Source organism: Phoenix dactylifera, unplaced genomic scaffold (assembly GCF_009389715.1).
Source record: "Phoenix dactylifera cultivar Barhee BC4 unplaced genomic scaffold, palm_55x_up_171113_PBpolish2nd_filt_p 000802F, whole genome shotgun sequence".
NCBI lineage: Eukaryota > Viridiplantae > Streptophyta > Magnoliopsida > Arecales > Arecaceae > Phoenix > Phoenix dactylifera.
The window spans coordinates 17,691-33,184 of record NW_024068169.1 but is presented as its reverse complement, the minus strand read 5'-3'; the positions used below and the strand labels follow the sequence as shown (position 1 = coordinate 33,184).

Genomic DNA, 15,494 nt, shown 5'->3' with positions numbered 1-15,494 from the left:
AAGAATTGAAAATAAAAAAAAGAAAATGATGTACCGGTCAGCTGACCTATACGCCATGGTGTATTATGTCAGTATGGTACCGATTTGATACCATACCATACATGTAGCCAACTGGTACAAGTCTAGTATTGGTTCGGCGAACATTAGTTGTAGCATTCTAAAATTATAGATTAAGTAGAAACAACCGCACATTGTGCATTCAAAAGTCCTTCTAGTAGCAAATAAATGGCACTTCTAATGTTTGGATGTTGATTCCTGAAGTATCATATACTGGATAAATGTGGTGAAATGGTGGGATTTCCTCTGTCATCTTTTGCTCCTTAATATCCTTTGAATCCTACCAGCTGACTGGCTTGCTGGTATGGCTGTTGGTGCTGTTACGGAGTGCCGATATTCTTTTTAGTTCCTGAGGTCTTTTATGGACCTCATTTCGGGGGATGCAGGTTTTTTTTTATTTCTATTTTTCAGGAGAGTGCAATTTTCCTTTGCCTACAAAAGAAGTGCCAAGTGACCAATTTTTGAAAGCTAAATCGAACATTGTAGTTTTTAATGGTGCTTTGTTATGCTTGTAGTGCCAAAAGTAAACCCTTTTTTTGACCTTTTATGTGGATTTGTTGAATTTGGTCTTATTTTTCTCTGGTTTTGAGATCTGAGTCTTACCTGCCTTCTCAGTTCTCACAAACAAAAATATTTATAACTAATTGCCTCTTGTCTTGCATTGAGTAGGTTCAGTCACACAGAATGACATAAAATTTGGTAATTCCAGAGAAACTGATAGGAGTTACAATATAAAAACTTACAATTGCTAATAATGCCTAATTATGGATTTCCGAGTATGATCTGGTCATTCATCAGAAGCTTCTTATCATGCAAATATGTTATCAATTATAACTTTGATTTACAAAATTAAAGTCATAAGTTGGAAAGTGCACAGTGAATCATCCTGAGATATTCAATAATAGTATGTGATAAGCAGCTATTACGAAATTAAGTTGTTTGTTGTGTACTCATCATTTTTGCATGTTTATATGTCAAGTTTGCTGTTAATTCTTTAGCCTGCATATTGATTGTGTTTTTTGATCAAATGCCTCAAGTTCCTTTACCTGGAATTAATGGAATGATGCACGCATAATGAATCTTTAACAAATTTGGAAATATACTTACATTATTTTGCAGTAACACACTTTTTTTTTTCCATTATAATGTAGACCAAAATTAAGGGTATTGAGTTCCAGCTTAATGAGGCCCTTCACTCTAATGATGCTAGATCGACTGCTGGGTCCGACTCTGGGTCTGCAGGGGTTCTTTCAACTCCAAAAGTGGAGGACAGTGTTGATTCTTCACTGGTTACCAAAAAACTTGAGGAAGAACTCTCAAGAGGGATGCGCTTATTGAGGTCTGATATTACCTTCGAACATTACAACAATTAGTCATATGACATTTTTGATAATAATCATGTTGTTCTAATACGTGATCTGTTAATTCCTTTATTTAGTTTTGCATGAATGGTAGTTTTATTGTACCTTTACATTTCAGGACCATAATTAGCATTTCTCATGTGCAATGCATGTGGCTGATCTAGGGGTGGGGGAGGAGTATTAGATGGATGATTGTGATCCATCAACCAGTATAATGTTTGAGAAGAAAATTGGGCACGAGAAGATAGTGTATTGCGGGATTTATTCATTTATTTACATGCGATTCACACACTCCCAATTGCTGCTTAGTGATTTATTTATCCACTTTCATTCTTTCAGTTAGTCTCCCTTTTTATTTGAATCTTATTCTCAATTTTGTTTCTTATGCAGAAATTGCATCAGGAGAATGAGAAGCTGTTTGACAGACTAACGGAGAAGTCAGCATTCAGTGGCTCACCACAGGTACCTTAAGGGGGAAAAAGAAAATCATGATGTTAGTTGCTGTCTGGTGAGAGCAATATTGCGACAGATTCGTACACCTATGCAAGTGACTGCTCTATAAGAAGGAAAAACTGAATACAGGGACATGTATGAAAGAATAATTTTTGATTAAAATGCCTATATTTAATTTTTTAAAAACGAATCCATTAAAAATATTTCTGTATATGGATATATAAGATTTCATCAAAAAGAAATAAAGACAGAGGAAACAAAAAGAAGGGGAGGGGGGGGGGGAGGAGGGGTGTACATGGTTTCAATGAGTGATTAAAGGGGGGAAAGAGAAGGGGGGAGGGCAGAGGAGGGGGGGAAAGAAAACACTTTTCATTCTCAGGATACACAAGTCTCATACATTACATTAAGGATCATAGATTGTCGTGAAAAGAAGCAAGGTTAAATAGCATAAGAACAGTGTAATAATTATGTCATATTGGCTAGTTTGTGAGAAGAGGCTAGAGTGGATGCATGCATGTAGGGAAAGAAAACACTTTTCATTCTCAGGATACACAAGTCTCATACATTACATTAAGGATCATAGATTGTCGTGAAAAGAAGCAAGGTTAAATAGCATAAGAACAGTCTAATAATTATGTCATATTGGCTAGTTTGTGAGATATTATTTCTTAAATATCATTATCATAATATTAATAAATAAATAATAATTAAAATAATATAATATTACTTCCAAAATATCATATTAATAACAAGTAAAATAAAATAATAGATTGTCTAATCTTCCGTATCTATTTTTTTATCATCATTTGAATGGTTTAGCAGATAAAGTGGCACTTAAGTAGTTAAGCAGCTAATGCTTAAATGGTTGTGGATTGGTTGGCCTCTTAATGTGCAAGTAGGTAACACTTAAATGATTTGGCATTGTATAGTCATTGAAGCCATAAGTTAAATGCTTAGATAGCCCTTTTTATAAAGTTGACCAAGGCGCTCTATTTGCCTTTGGAATCCTCGATGATGTGATCTGCAACCTGGCTTTTATTAGCTTTGGGTTAAACCTTAGTTGCCATAATCAGGAGCAGGTGTGGGTGCGGGTTTGAGATTCCTAAAAGATTCTGAAGCTGGTGCATTATCCTATGTAGAAAGTTCCTGCTACCAAGGGTGATATAGTCAAAAATGCTTATATGCTTTTCAGTAGATATAAAATTTTGTAATAAATCTTACAATTCAACTTCTCATACTGATTATTGGCCTTATAGGTGTCGAGTCCATCTGCCAAAAAATCAGTTAACATACAGGGGCAGGATTTAAGCAGGTATAATAAGTATCTGAAGATTGATGTAAGTTCAATGTCATGGTCAGCTACTTTTCATGGTAGTGAGATGTATGCCTTGTTATAAATTGACAGGAGTGATAGGAGCAAAGGACGCACTGTAGATGTCCTTCCATTGCCAGCAGCCCTGGATAAAACTGAAAGCACAGGAGCTCTTGTAAAAGCAGGCAATGACAAAACAAAGACAACTCCTGCTGGGGAATATCTAACTGCTGCACTGATGGATTTTGATCCAGATCAGTTTGAGGGCTTTGCTGCTGTTGCTGATGGGGCAAACAAGCTTTTAATGCTGGTATGCAGATCTGATAAAAACTGATTTAGTGTGTCAGAATACTTTTGCTAGTTGAGTGGTATTGATTTACTTGTTTATGTTGCATCATGCATTTGGGTTAAGGTGTACTTATATGGCTCTTTCAACTAAAGTCTTCTCCACAAAAAAGTAAATGGGAAAAATTGACAGTTGTTAGTTTTAAATTTATTCAGAATGCTTTGGTTAAGAAACCAGATGAAGAAGTGGAGAATATAAGTCTAATAACTGGTTTGAAGAACAAGATATTCTCTCAGGGACGGTCTGACATTATTGCTATTTATTTAGGAACTGCTCTGCAGGGAAAGTAAGATATAAGGTCCTAACTTGGACTGAAATATGCTGGATGATTGTGAGATTATATTGCAGAAGATTTTAAGAATGAATTTGCTATTCTCAATTAGATGTTATATACGTTTGTACAATATCTTGAGTTCTTGACACTTCCATTATGACTTCTTGTCTATTTAATATAACAATCCTGAAATCTTACTTCTGACATCTTTGAAACTCACACTGTCCTCGCTTGCTTAAGTTTTTAGCCAGTTAACTGATAACTTATAAATGTAATTAAACAAACTCAACTATGTCTATCAACATTATGAGCATATAAAAATGAGTCATATTAGAATGTTTGGATTCTGATAATCGACACTCTTCCAAAAAGCAGTATTTCAGGAGAACTTTGGCAAAACAACAAATGTCCCTTGATTATAAGTTATAATAGAGATTTTGTGTTTTCCTTTTTTTAATTTTCTTTCTTTTCTATACTCCTTTTGTTTTCTAACTAATAATCTCCTTCTTTACTCTTAGCTGCATCATGCCCTTCTAATTGGAAGAAAATCACAGAATACTTGACAAGAAGATCAAAGAATCAATTTTTCTTCTACATCATGAAGTTTAACCGTGGATGCCTGATTTCTTGCTAGCTTAGTTGATGAAAAGATCCAAAGAGAAGAAGAACACTATAATATTGTCTACATGGAGCAAATATCTGATGGGAGTACTGTGAGAGGTAATTTAGTGGGTTTAAAGGAAGAGCATTCTAAGAGAACATCTAAATTGCAAAGAACATGCATGAAGGAGCTATGGGAAATTTTTGAAACTAGATTTGGTGAGACATGCTAATTTTCAAACATAGTGTTTGCAGAAGGAGTTAGCCTTTGGTTGTTATCCATCACCGTACTCATATATGAGTTTACTACTGATGCTCAAGAGGAGGTACTGTGGGATATGTTATTAATGGATAATATTATGCTCACTGATGCATCTGAAACAAGAATAAATATTAATTCAAGTTTATGAAGGAGATTTTTGGAAGACAATGGACTTGAAACTGTAGATGATAAGCTAGGGCGTGCAAATGATAATGCTAAAGTTGATGTTTGGTTAGGCCAACAGTTGGATGTGAAAGAATTGATGATATTTGTTGAAACCAAATGAGATGCGAAAATGTGCATTGAAGATTTGAGAAGTCCACAGTATGTCGAGGAGCTCAAATTTTTATTGAAGGGCTAAGGAGAGCACTTGAAATTCATGGACAGAAATTGTGAGAAAGGATTGGGATAAGCTAATCATAACAATGTACATAACAGTTAAAAGTCATTGTTCTTGAAGGATTAAGAAAATTTAGATACTTAAGATGAAACATGTCCGTTAAGATATAAAGAACATTATTTCTAGTAATTGGATATATGAGCGATCTAACAAGTTTTGCATTCTATAAGGCTTGAGTTGGTGCAAGTAATATGAAAACTTTCAAAATTGTGTCATGTAATCTTAATCATGCTGCGTTGACTTTGACTCATCCACTCAAGACGATCACTCTAGCAGGGAAGTCACAAATTAGCTTCTCAGACTATCTAGCAATGTTCAAGAGCTCTAAACCTGGTCTATTTGGAAAATTTGATCCCATAGACTCGTGGTTGAAAATGCATCATACAAGTAGAAATAATGGAGTTTGTGTTATAAGTAATATAAACTTAAATTGGTGAAATGCAAAAGTAGAAAGAGTGACAAGATACCTTAGTTGAATATCTGTGTTGGGAAATTAATTTGCAAGTCAATCTCAAAGTGCTATGGAAAAAATTGCTGTATAGAAAGGGTTGATGCTGTAGTTTACAGTAGCATATAAACTATAAGCATCATAATACAATGTGTTCAACAAGTTGTCTCTATTTTATCTGACATTCCTTTGAGTGAGTTTGTATGTAATTACCTTTTATAGTTGGCCTATGTATTCTTTACAAGCATCTTGCAGTATCATGCCTGATCATGTCATGATTCCTCCATATCTATATTCTTAATGCGAATGCATTAATATGATTGGTTATAATTTCATGTATCATAATCTCCTAGTGTGTTAAGGATAGAGTGTGGAGGCCCATCTAAACCATTCTTCTTGCCACAACTGTTTATAAGCCATCTTTCTTTCCCTTCCATAAAGAAGTTCTCAAGCAAGATACAGATCATTATTTTAATTCATAGCAATGTTGACCGACAATTTGAGAAATGGATCAGATTAGAAAAATTGTGTAGTATGACCATACTAAAATTGCATACTATGGCATCATGAGCGAAAGGTTAAATTGACCTCAAGAACTTGTATATGCATCTTCAAAAGACATTAAAGGAGATCTTTAATGCAAAGCAACTGCGTCGTTTTTTATGATAGTTTACACCAGCCAAGCGTAACGCACGGGGGAAAAGTAAATGGGTGTCAAAAGGAATCCAAATATAAAGTGGTGAAATGCAACAGCTCTAGACTTGTGGAAAATAACTTGGCTTGCTCGGCCCAAATTTTTGGTATGTCTGGTCGGGTTTTCAGCATGATGGGTTGGGCCAAGCCTAAAATTTTGGGTTTGATTTACAATTGGGCTGGGCTCGGGCTTGCTCCGATTTTAGCCTTACCCAATCCATCCTAATAGTTTTGCAAATATTTCATATGTATTTTTGAAGTTATACTTATCTAATTTATATATTATGTTTCAAAGTTTGAAATGGAAAAAGTAAAGAGGATAGGAGAAACCCTAATCGGTCTCTTTCGTTTCTAATGCTCCTTTTCCCAACCCCACCACCTGCTCCGCTAATTTTTGTCGCTCCTTGGTCTATCAACATTTTTGACATCCTCCTCTTGCTTTCTATCTCTAGTCCCTTGGTTGTCAGACAGAACCTCCTCTTCCTCCCCTCTCTATTCTCCTTGGGCTGCCCATTAGATCTTATCCGTCCCATTTCTCTCTCTCATCCCCAGCCTTTGAGGGAACCCCTTCCTTTATGTCTCTTTCTTGTCTTATGGTTGTTAGCTAGAACCCGGCTCCTTGGTCGGTGGCAGGAACCCCTTTATCCTCCTCTCTCCCTTGCCCTTATTGTCTGGTTTGGTCTAGTCTTGTTGGGCCCAATTGGGTTGGGTCGGGCAAGCCTAACTACAACCAACTGATTTTGGTAGGGTTGGGTCAGGCTGGGGCTCTTTTTTTTTTCTCGGGCCAACTTGATTCCAATTTTTAGGCTTGAAGTGTCAAGGCTGGGCTAGATCAGGCTTGGGCCTATGGAATTTGCCTTGCTAGCAGACCTTGCCTCGACCCAACTAAATCTGGCTCAAAACCTGGCTTGCGAGGCATCCCTCTCGCTGTAGATAATCTCCCCCTCGCCTCACTCTTGTGACATGCTTTGTGATGCAAGAGCACAAGCCCAAGTCATGATGGATGTATGTCGGGTTTGGATCCTTGCTTGGGTGTGCCTGAATAACAGTGGGTCCAAGATTTTCAGTACATAATTACATTGGGTTCGAATGTTTCAACGCCCAATTACATTGAGTCCTTTTTGTTTGTTTGGGCGTGTTTGAGTCATATGGAGATTGAGTTTTTTAGTTTGGTTATGTTGAGTCAATTGGCATTTGGGTCCCAACGCAATGAAATCACATTGAGTCCATGGCGTTGAGGAGTCCTTAAGTGATTAGGAGTTGTCTATTTGGTCCATGTGGCGTTTGGGAAAGAGTCTTAGTTGATTTGGACTCTTTTCCATTCGTCATGAGTTCTAGATTATTTGAAGTTTTGTTCATTGAGTCCATGTGTCGTTTGGAAAGAGTCCTAGCTGATTTGCACTCTCAGTGCATGTGTCTTTAAAGAGTCCTAGTTATTTGGGAGTCTTAGTTGGTTTAGTGGGTTTCGTCAGTTGATTTCGTCAATTGATTTCGTTAGTTGATTTCGTCAGTTAGTTTCGTTAGTTGATTTCGTTGGTTGATTTTGTCAAATGATTGATTTGAAGAGTCCATATTTAGTTAGAGTCCTAAAATTCTGGTTCGTAAGAGTTCTTATTTTTCCAACCACTTACTCTATATAAAGGAATAAAAATCAGAGAATTAATTTTGGTTTTTGTTGCTGGTGGTCCAAACCGAGAACGATTGGCACAGCGGTGTGAACGGGGTTCCGTTTGAGTTGCCTTGGTTGGTGTTGATTGCGCTCCACCTTCCACCGGTAAACCTGCAAGCAAGCCTCGCACCACCACTGGGGTAGTGGGGGCCCTCCGACGATCAAGTCAGAGGAGATTGGAGGAGAAGGAGAGATAACTGTAGCAAGTAAGAGAATGCACTGGAAGTTCTTGCTTACCTCCCCCCTTCTCTCCCCAGCCGCATATATACCAGGCTGGGGGGTCCTTCTGGGGGGTTGGTCATCGTGTGGCACGATGGAGTTGCCACTGACATGGCCGTTACAGGGCGTCGTGGGGTAGCGCTGGGTACGGCTATGACAGGGCGTAGTGGAGCTCCGCTTTGTACGGCTGTTACAGGAGATCGTGGAGCAGCGCCGGATACGATCGTTGCAGGGAGTAGTGGAGCAGAGGGTCGCGGCGTGCTTCAGGGGAACAGCCTGTCGTTGTCGAGAGATTGCCGACTCGGGGTCGGATTGCTGGATCAAGGGGGCAGCTGTAATCTTCTAGGGCGCGCGTGCCGGTCACGTGGGGCATGGTGGCTGAGTTCCCCTGTAACAGTAGCCCCCCACTTCCGAGCCTGGAACCAGAAGGGGAACGGGTGAAGGAAGTGATGCTTCGAGATTGTTGCCATCCCTCGGAGAGGCGCGCGCGCTTCGAGCTCCCCGCCTTCTTTATGGCGTATGGCGGTTGTCGCTGACCTTCTGTACCCTCCGTTGTCCTTTTCTTTGTATGTCGGCGTTTTGCCAAGTTGTATGGGTCTCGGCCCTGAAACAACGAAAGTTAATGCAAGTTGAATGTTTCTTCATCTCGCTTTCGTCTTTTTTCTTTTTAACTCTTGGTAGCATCTCGCCGACTCCTGACTCTTGAAGTTCTTCCGGCGCTAGGCCAGGCATCCGAGGGTTAGGCCTCAGGAAATTCTTCCGGCGCTAGGCCAGGCATCCGAGGGCTAGGCCTCAGGAAATTCTTCCGGCGCTAGGCCAGGCATCCGAGGGCTAGGCCTCAGGAAATTCTTCCGGCGCTAGGCCAGGCATCCGAGGGCTAGGCCTCAGAAAATTCTTCCGAGGGCTAGGCCTCAGGAAATTCCGCTCGTTGGTCGGCCAAGGCTGGCGCAAGCCGAGGCGACCGGTCGGGGCTTCAGGCTAGTCTGCTCCCGGGATGATCATCGGGTTAGCCTGGCATCCGAGGGCCGAGCCTCGGAAAATTCCGCTCGTTGGTCGGCCAAGGCTGGCGCAAGCCGAGGCGACCGGTCGGGGCTTCAGGCTAGTCTGCTCCCGGGATGATCATCGGGTTAGCCTGGCATCCGAGGGTTGTCAAGCCTCGGGAAATTCCGCTCGTTGGTCGGCCAAGGCTGGCGCAAGCCGAGGCGACCGGTCGGGGCTTCAGGCTAGTCTGCTCCCGGGATGATCATCGGGTTAGCCTGGCATCCGAGGGCCGAGCCTCGGAAAATTCCGCTCGTTGGTCGGCCAAGGCTGGCGCAAGCCGAGGCGACCGGTCGGGGCTTCAGGCTAGTCTGCTCCCGGGATGATCATCGGGTTAGCCTGGCATCCGAGGGCCGAGCCTCGGGAAATTCCGCTCGTTGGTCGGCCAAGGCTGGCGCAAGCCGAGGCGACCGGTCGGGGCTTCAGGCTAGTCTGCTCCCGGGATGATCATCGGGTTAGCCTGGCATCCGAGGGCCGAGCCTCGGGAAATTCCGCTCGTTGGTCGGCCAAGGCTGGCGCAAGCCGAGGCGACCGGTCGGGGCTTCAGGCTAGTCTGCTCCCGGGATGATCATCGGGTTAGCCTGGCATCCGAGGGCCGAGCCTCGGGAAATTCCGCTCGTTGGTCGGCCAAGGCTGGCGCAAGCCGAGGCGACCGGTCGGGGCTTCAGGCTAGTCTGCTCCCGGGATGATCATCGGGTTAGCCTGGCATCCGAGGGCCGAGCCTCGAAAAATTCCGCTCGTTGGTCGCGCGCCTGTCGCTTGCCGCTCGACGGGGTTTCTCCGTGACAAGCTGCGATCGTGTTTCTCCTCCTCTCCAAGCATCGCCTGGGGAACACCAGAAGGGCATTAAATGCTAATTGAGGCGTTACCTGGGAAATCGGATCGCCTGTTGCTGCTTGCAAGGAGTGTCAGTTAAGCGGCCGCGATACGCGCGTTCTTCGAGGCGGATGCGGCCTGGGCGCGAGCGGAGATACATGGACCTAGGGGTACACGCCACCCGGAGTGTCCTGCACAAAGAATGCGACTAAGGAGAATGACGCTTAGGAAATCGCGGGAAGATACGCCTCGAGAGCTGGAACGGCTCCGGATTCGATGCGCCCGCATTTATTGGAGCCACCCGCATCAGGACGACCGGGGGGCCACAGTTCGGCTATAAATATAGGTGCAGGTACGGTGGAGCCTGCCAAGCCGGAGTTGTTCAGGTTGCCATGGATCGTGGACCTCTCCGGCGCGTGGCTGAGAGACCCCTGCTGGAGGAACGGGAGGCGCGCCCTTCACGACTTCCGCCAACTAGCCGTTTCATCTGGGATCAACAAGGAGGTTCTCCCCGGCGGAACTCCGCTCTAGGCGTTTCATCCGGGATCACGTCTCCCCTCCTTGAAGTTCGGCCTCCCGATTGAGCTCCGCACCAGGCGCCTGATCCGGGACCGCGCCTCCATATGCTCTTCTCCCTTGGATTCCTTCTCTCCCCTAACACTGGGGAGGACCGGAATATCCCTTGGAGGTGGCGTTCCCCTGGAGGCAGCGGGAGCTTCGTCTGCGGCGGCTCCTTGTCTTTTTCGTGAGACGCCGATGGCGCCTCCGGTTGGAAGCACCCACTTCCGGCGGGATTGCAGCCGCTTCAGATGGAGGTTTCGGGATCCCAGATCTTCAGCCCCTCGGAGTCTCCACCTCTTCTTTACTTTCTTTACACCCTAATTCCCCTCTGGGAATTCCTTGTAATCATACGAGCACGCCATTGTAACCAGAAATTATTGAAATGAAAAGTGTTGTACATTTTTGAACTATCTTTCTGGCATTGTCGTTCTACTGGTAATACATCCGCAGGTTAGCGGAATTCCAGCTCCTTGGAATTTCTCGACCATCTAGGGCCTCCAACTGGTAGGAGCCAGGTCGGTTTACCCAGCGAACCCTATACGGGCCTTCCCAATTTGGCGCTAGCTTCCCACCTTCCGCAGGTTGAGATGCTTTAGCTCGCCTTAGCACCAGATCTCCGATTCTGAAAAGCTTCGGTCGGACCTTGGAGTCGTAATATCGGGCCACCCTCCGTTGATACATCGCCATCCGAACCTGCGCCATTTTCCTCGCTTCTTCCAAGAGATCCAGGTTCCCTCGGAGTTGCTCCGAATTGGCCTCGGGTCGGTGCGCGGCCACCCGAGGTGAGGGGAGTCCGAGCTCCACGGGGACAACGGCTTCCGTGCCATAGGTTAGGCTGAAAGGCGTCTCCCCGGTAGGGGTCCGATGCGTGGTCCGATACGCCCAAAGGACATTCTCGAGCTCTTCGACCCAAGCTTGCCCCGTCCGACCGATTCGCACTTTGATTCCTTGGAGGATTGTCCGATTCGTGACCTCGGCCTCGCCATTGGTTTGGGGATGCGACACAGATGTGAACCGATGCTCGATCCCGAACTCCTCGCAGAAGTCACGGAAATGCTTGTTGTCGAATTGTCGACCATTATCCGAGATGAGGACCCGAGGTACCCCAAATCGGACGATGATGTTCTTTTTCACGAACTTCCGGACTTGCGCCTCCGTGATAGTGGCCAGCGGCTCTGCCTCCACCCACTTGGTGAAGTAGTCGATTGCAACAATCAAAAATTTCCGCTGAGCTGAAGCGACGGGGAATGGTCCGAGGATATCCATTCCCCACTGGGCGAAGGGCCAGGGTGCAGTGATTGGTGCCAAGGGGACAGAAGGGACTCTCTGGACGTTGGCGTGGCGCTGGCATGCGTCGCATTTCCGTACATGATCCTTTGAGTCCTCCAACAAGGTAGGCCAATAATAGCCTTGCCTCATGATCTTGTGCGCCAAGGACCTAGCCCCCAAGTGTGATCCGCAAACGCCTTCGTGGACTTCGCCGAGAACGTAGGCCGCTTCCGAGGGGCGGAGGCATCTTAAGAGGGGGGCGGTGAACGAGGTCCGATACAGCCTCCCTTCATGGAGTACGTAGTGGGCGGACTTCTTGACAAGTCGCCGAGCTTGATCTTCGTCTTCAGGGAGGATCCCTTCGGCGAGGTAGGCGACGAGCGGGTCCATCCAAGACGGCTCCGGATCCATCGCCATCACAGCTCCAGCCTCGCCGATGCTCGGGGCATCCAGGGTCTCCAGGTAGATCGCCCTCGACAAGTTGTGCGCGTCCGCGCCCACTAAGCGGGACAACCTGTCGGCCCTGGCATTTTCACTTCTTGGGACCTGCTGGATGTCGACACTGCCGAGGTCGGGAATGAGTGCTTGCACCTTCCGGACGTAATTCTGCATGGTCGGGTTCCGGGCCTCGAACTCCCCACGGACCTGCCCAACCACCAGCTGGGAGTCGGTGAAGACCTTCAGGCGCCGGATGCCGAGCTCCTTGGTGAGTTTGAGTCCCGTGACTAGGGCCTCGTACTCCGCCTCGTTGTTGGTCACCGGAAATCCGAACCTCAAGGCATACTCGGCTATCACTCCATCAGGACTGGTAAGGACCAGCCCGGCCTCTCCACCTTCTGGGTTCGACGATCCATCGATGTGAAGCGTCTAGATCGGGAGGTCGAGGCTGGGCATTTCCGGCGGTCTAGGTTCCACCTCCTGCATCGTGCACTCAGCGAGGAAGTCTGCGAGCACCTGGGCCTTGATGGCGGGTCGAGGCTGGTAGCGGATGTCGAACTCACCAAGTTCTATTGCCCACTTCACCAGCCGTCCCGCATTCTCAGGATTGCTGAGGATCTGCCGTAGTGGTTGATCGGTTAAGATGGTGACAGAATGGGCCTGGAAATAGGGGCGAAGCCTCCTGGTCGCGGTCAGCAGCGCGAAGGCGATCTTTTCAGCCTTCGTATACCGCGTCTCGGCATCCCGTAGGACCCGGCTGATGTAGTACACAGGCTTCTGGAGCTTTGCCTCTTCTCGAACCAGTACCGCACTGACTGCGGTTGGGGAGACCGCCAGATAGAGGTAGAGCATCTCCCCTCCTTGCGGCTTGGACAGCAGGGGAGGAGACGCCAAGTATTCTTTGAGCTGGTCGAATGCTGCTTGACATTCGGCCGTCCAGAGGAAATCTTTCGGGCGTTTCAACATCTTGAAAAAAGGTTGGCAGCGTTCGGCCGACTTTGCCACAAATCGTCCGAGCGCGGCGACCCTCCCAGCGAGCTCCTGAACCTCCTTCACTTTGGTCGGAGGGGACATATCTTGGATGGCCTTGATTTTGTCCGGGTTGCTTCGATCCCCCGCTGGTTGACAATGAAACCGAGGAACCTCCCGGCCGAAGCGCCAAAGGCGCACTTCGCTGGGTTCAGCTTCATGCGAAACTTCCGCAGGGTGGCGAAAGTCTCCTCCAGATCTGCGATGTGCTGGTCTGCATGGCGGCTCTTCACCAGCATATCGTCCACGTACACCTCCATGTTCCGGCCGATTTGCTCTTTGAAGATTTTGTTGACGAGGCGCTGGTAAGTGGCGCCAGCATTCTTCAGACCGAAGGGCATTACCTTGTAACAGTACAGCCCCCGGTCTGTTATAAAAGCAGTTTTCTCCTCGTCCTGTGGAGCCATCATTATCTGGTTGTAGCCGGAGAAGGCGTCCATGAAAGACAGCAGCTGATATCCGGAAGTCGCGTCGACCAGTTGGTCTATCCGCGGAAGCGGAAAGCTATCCTTGGGGCATGCCTTGTTCAGGTCGGTGTAGTCGACGCACATCCTCCACTTTCCGCTCGCCTTCCGGACAAGTACGACGTTTGCCAGCCATTCGGGGTAGCTGACCTCCCTTATGAATCCTGCCTCCAAGAGCTTGTCTACCTCCTGATCGACCACTCGGATCCGATCCGGGGCACAGTGTCTCTTCTTCTGTTTTACCGGTCGGTGGGTCGGGTCGACGTTGAGGGCGTGAGAAATGACCTCCGAGTCGATCCCAGGTACATCGGCCGCCGACCAGGCAAACACATCGACATTGGCTCGGAGGAATTCCACCAACCGGGCCCGAGCTCCCGGGTCGAGATTGGCGCCGACCTGGATCGTCCTGTCCGGGTGACCTTCCTCGAGGGGAACTTCGATCATACCCTCGGCCGGCTCCCCGTGCCGCAAGGCCACCTCGTCTCTGGCGTCGAGGGACTCGATGCTTAAGGCTTCTACGGGCTTCTTCCCTTTGAGAGTTGCTAGGAAACATTGCCTTGCGGTCGGTTGGTCACCTCGGACCTCTCCAATCCCGACCGCCGTGGGGAACCGCATGAGCAAGTGGTACGTAGAGACCACCGCGCGAAGGGCGTTCAGCCCGGGTCGTCCGAGGATAGCGTTGTAGGCCGAGGGAATACGGACGACCAAGAACCCGAGCTGCACCGTGGCTTCTGCGGGTGCAACACCCGCAGTCACAGGCAGCTCAACGACACCTTCGGCCGAGATAGCGTCTCCAGTGAATCCTATGAGGGGGGTGGATATTTTGTGCAACAATTGTCGGGACAAGCTCATCTTTTGGAAGGCCTCGTAAAACAAAATATCAGCTGAGCTTCCACTATCCACAAGAACGCGCCTTACATCATAGTTCGCCATAGTGAGGGAGATCACCATGGCGTCATCGTGGGGGGTCTGAACCCCCTTTACATCTTCATCACAAAAAGTGATTACATTTCCGACCCTCTGCCTCTTAGCGACGACTGTTGCTCCGGACGCCTCAGTCGAGCCCCCTGCATTCCTTTCGGGTCGGGGGTAGCCCCCAGTGATGGTGTGGATCACGCCCGCGACGGGTCGATTCTGCTCCCGAGGCTCCTGAGGGGCCGGGTCGGCCGGACGCGGGTCTGCGGGGGGACGTCGGTCGTTCACATATCGACCGAGACGCCCTCGGCGGATGAGAGCCTCGATCTCGGTGTCGTGGCCGTGGTCCCGGTGGTACTCACAGTATGCCCGAGAGGGCCTCCTCCCAGGGATCTTCTTCATCTGTCTCGGGACCGGGAGGTTCTCCCGCCCCTTGATCTCCATGAGGATCTGGGCCCGGGGAGTCAGGAGAGGAGTGTACCGGTTGAAACGTCGGGACAGAGAATGAGGGCGTGGGGCACCGTGGTTCCTCGTCGGCGACGGGCTTCTGCGCCGACGCTGGGGCGTCGGGCTCCTCCTCTGGGGTGCCTCTTTTCGCCTTTTCTTCCCGAGCTTTGGAGGGATCTCAGCGGCCTCCTTGCTCCGGTGGGCGGTCGCTTCCTCGGCGTCGGCATACTGGTTCGCCCGGGACAACAGCTCCGGAAAACTCCGCGGCAGGCGTTTGTCCAAGGAGAAGGTGAGTCTGCCCTTTCGGAAGCCACGCTTCAGGGCTGAAAGAGCCACCTCCTGGCTCAGGTTCCGGACTTCCAGGGTAGCCTTGTTGAAGCGGGTAAGATAATCCCGCAGGCTTTCTCCCTCGTTTTGCCGGAC

At 47.6% G+C, this 15,494-nt stretch overlaps 1 protein-coding gene across 1 annotated transcript in view; it reads left to right on the top strand.

The window, feature by feature from the left end:
- LOC120103811 (kinesin-like protein KIN-14L) overlaps positions 1-15,494 on the top strand; it is an 81,574-nt gene that overhangs the window by 48,779 nt on the left and 17,301 nt on the right. Inside the window, 5 exon segments of the mRNA XM_039120425.1 lie at positions 1,209-1,371; positions 1,374-1,396; positions 1,809-1,880; positions 3,128-3,183; positions 3,277-3,493. Of these exon segments, the coding sequence (XP_038976353.1) occupies positions 1,209-1,371; positions 1,374-1,396; positions 1,809-1,880; positions 3,128-3,183; positions 3,277-3,493 (531 nt within the window).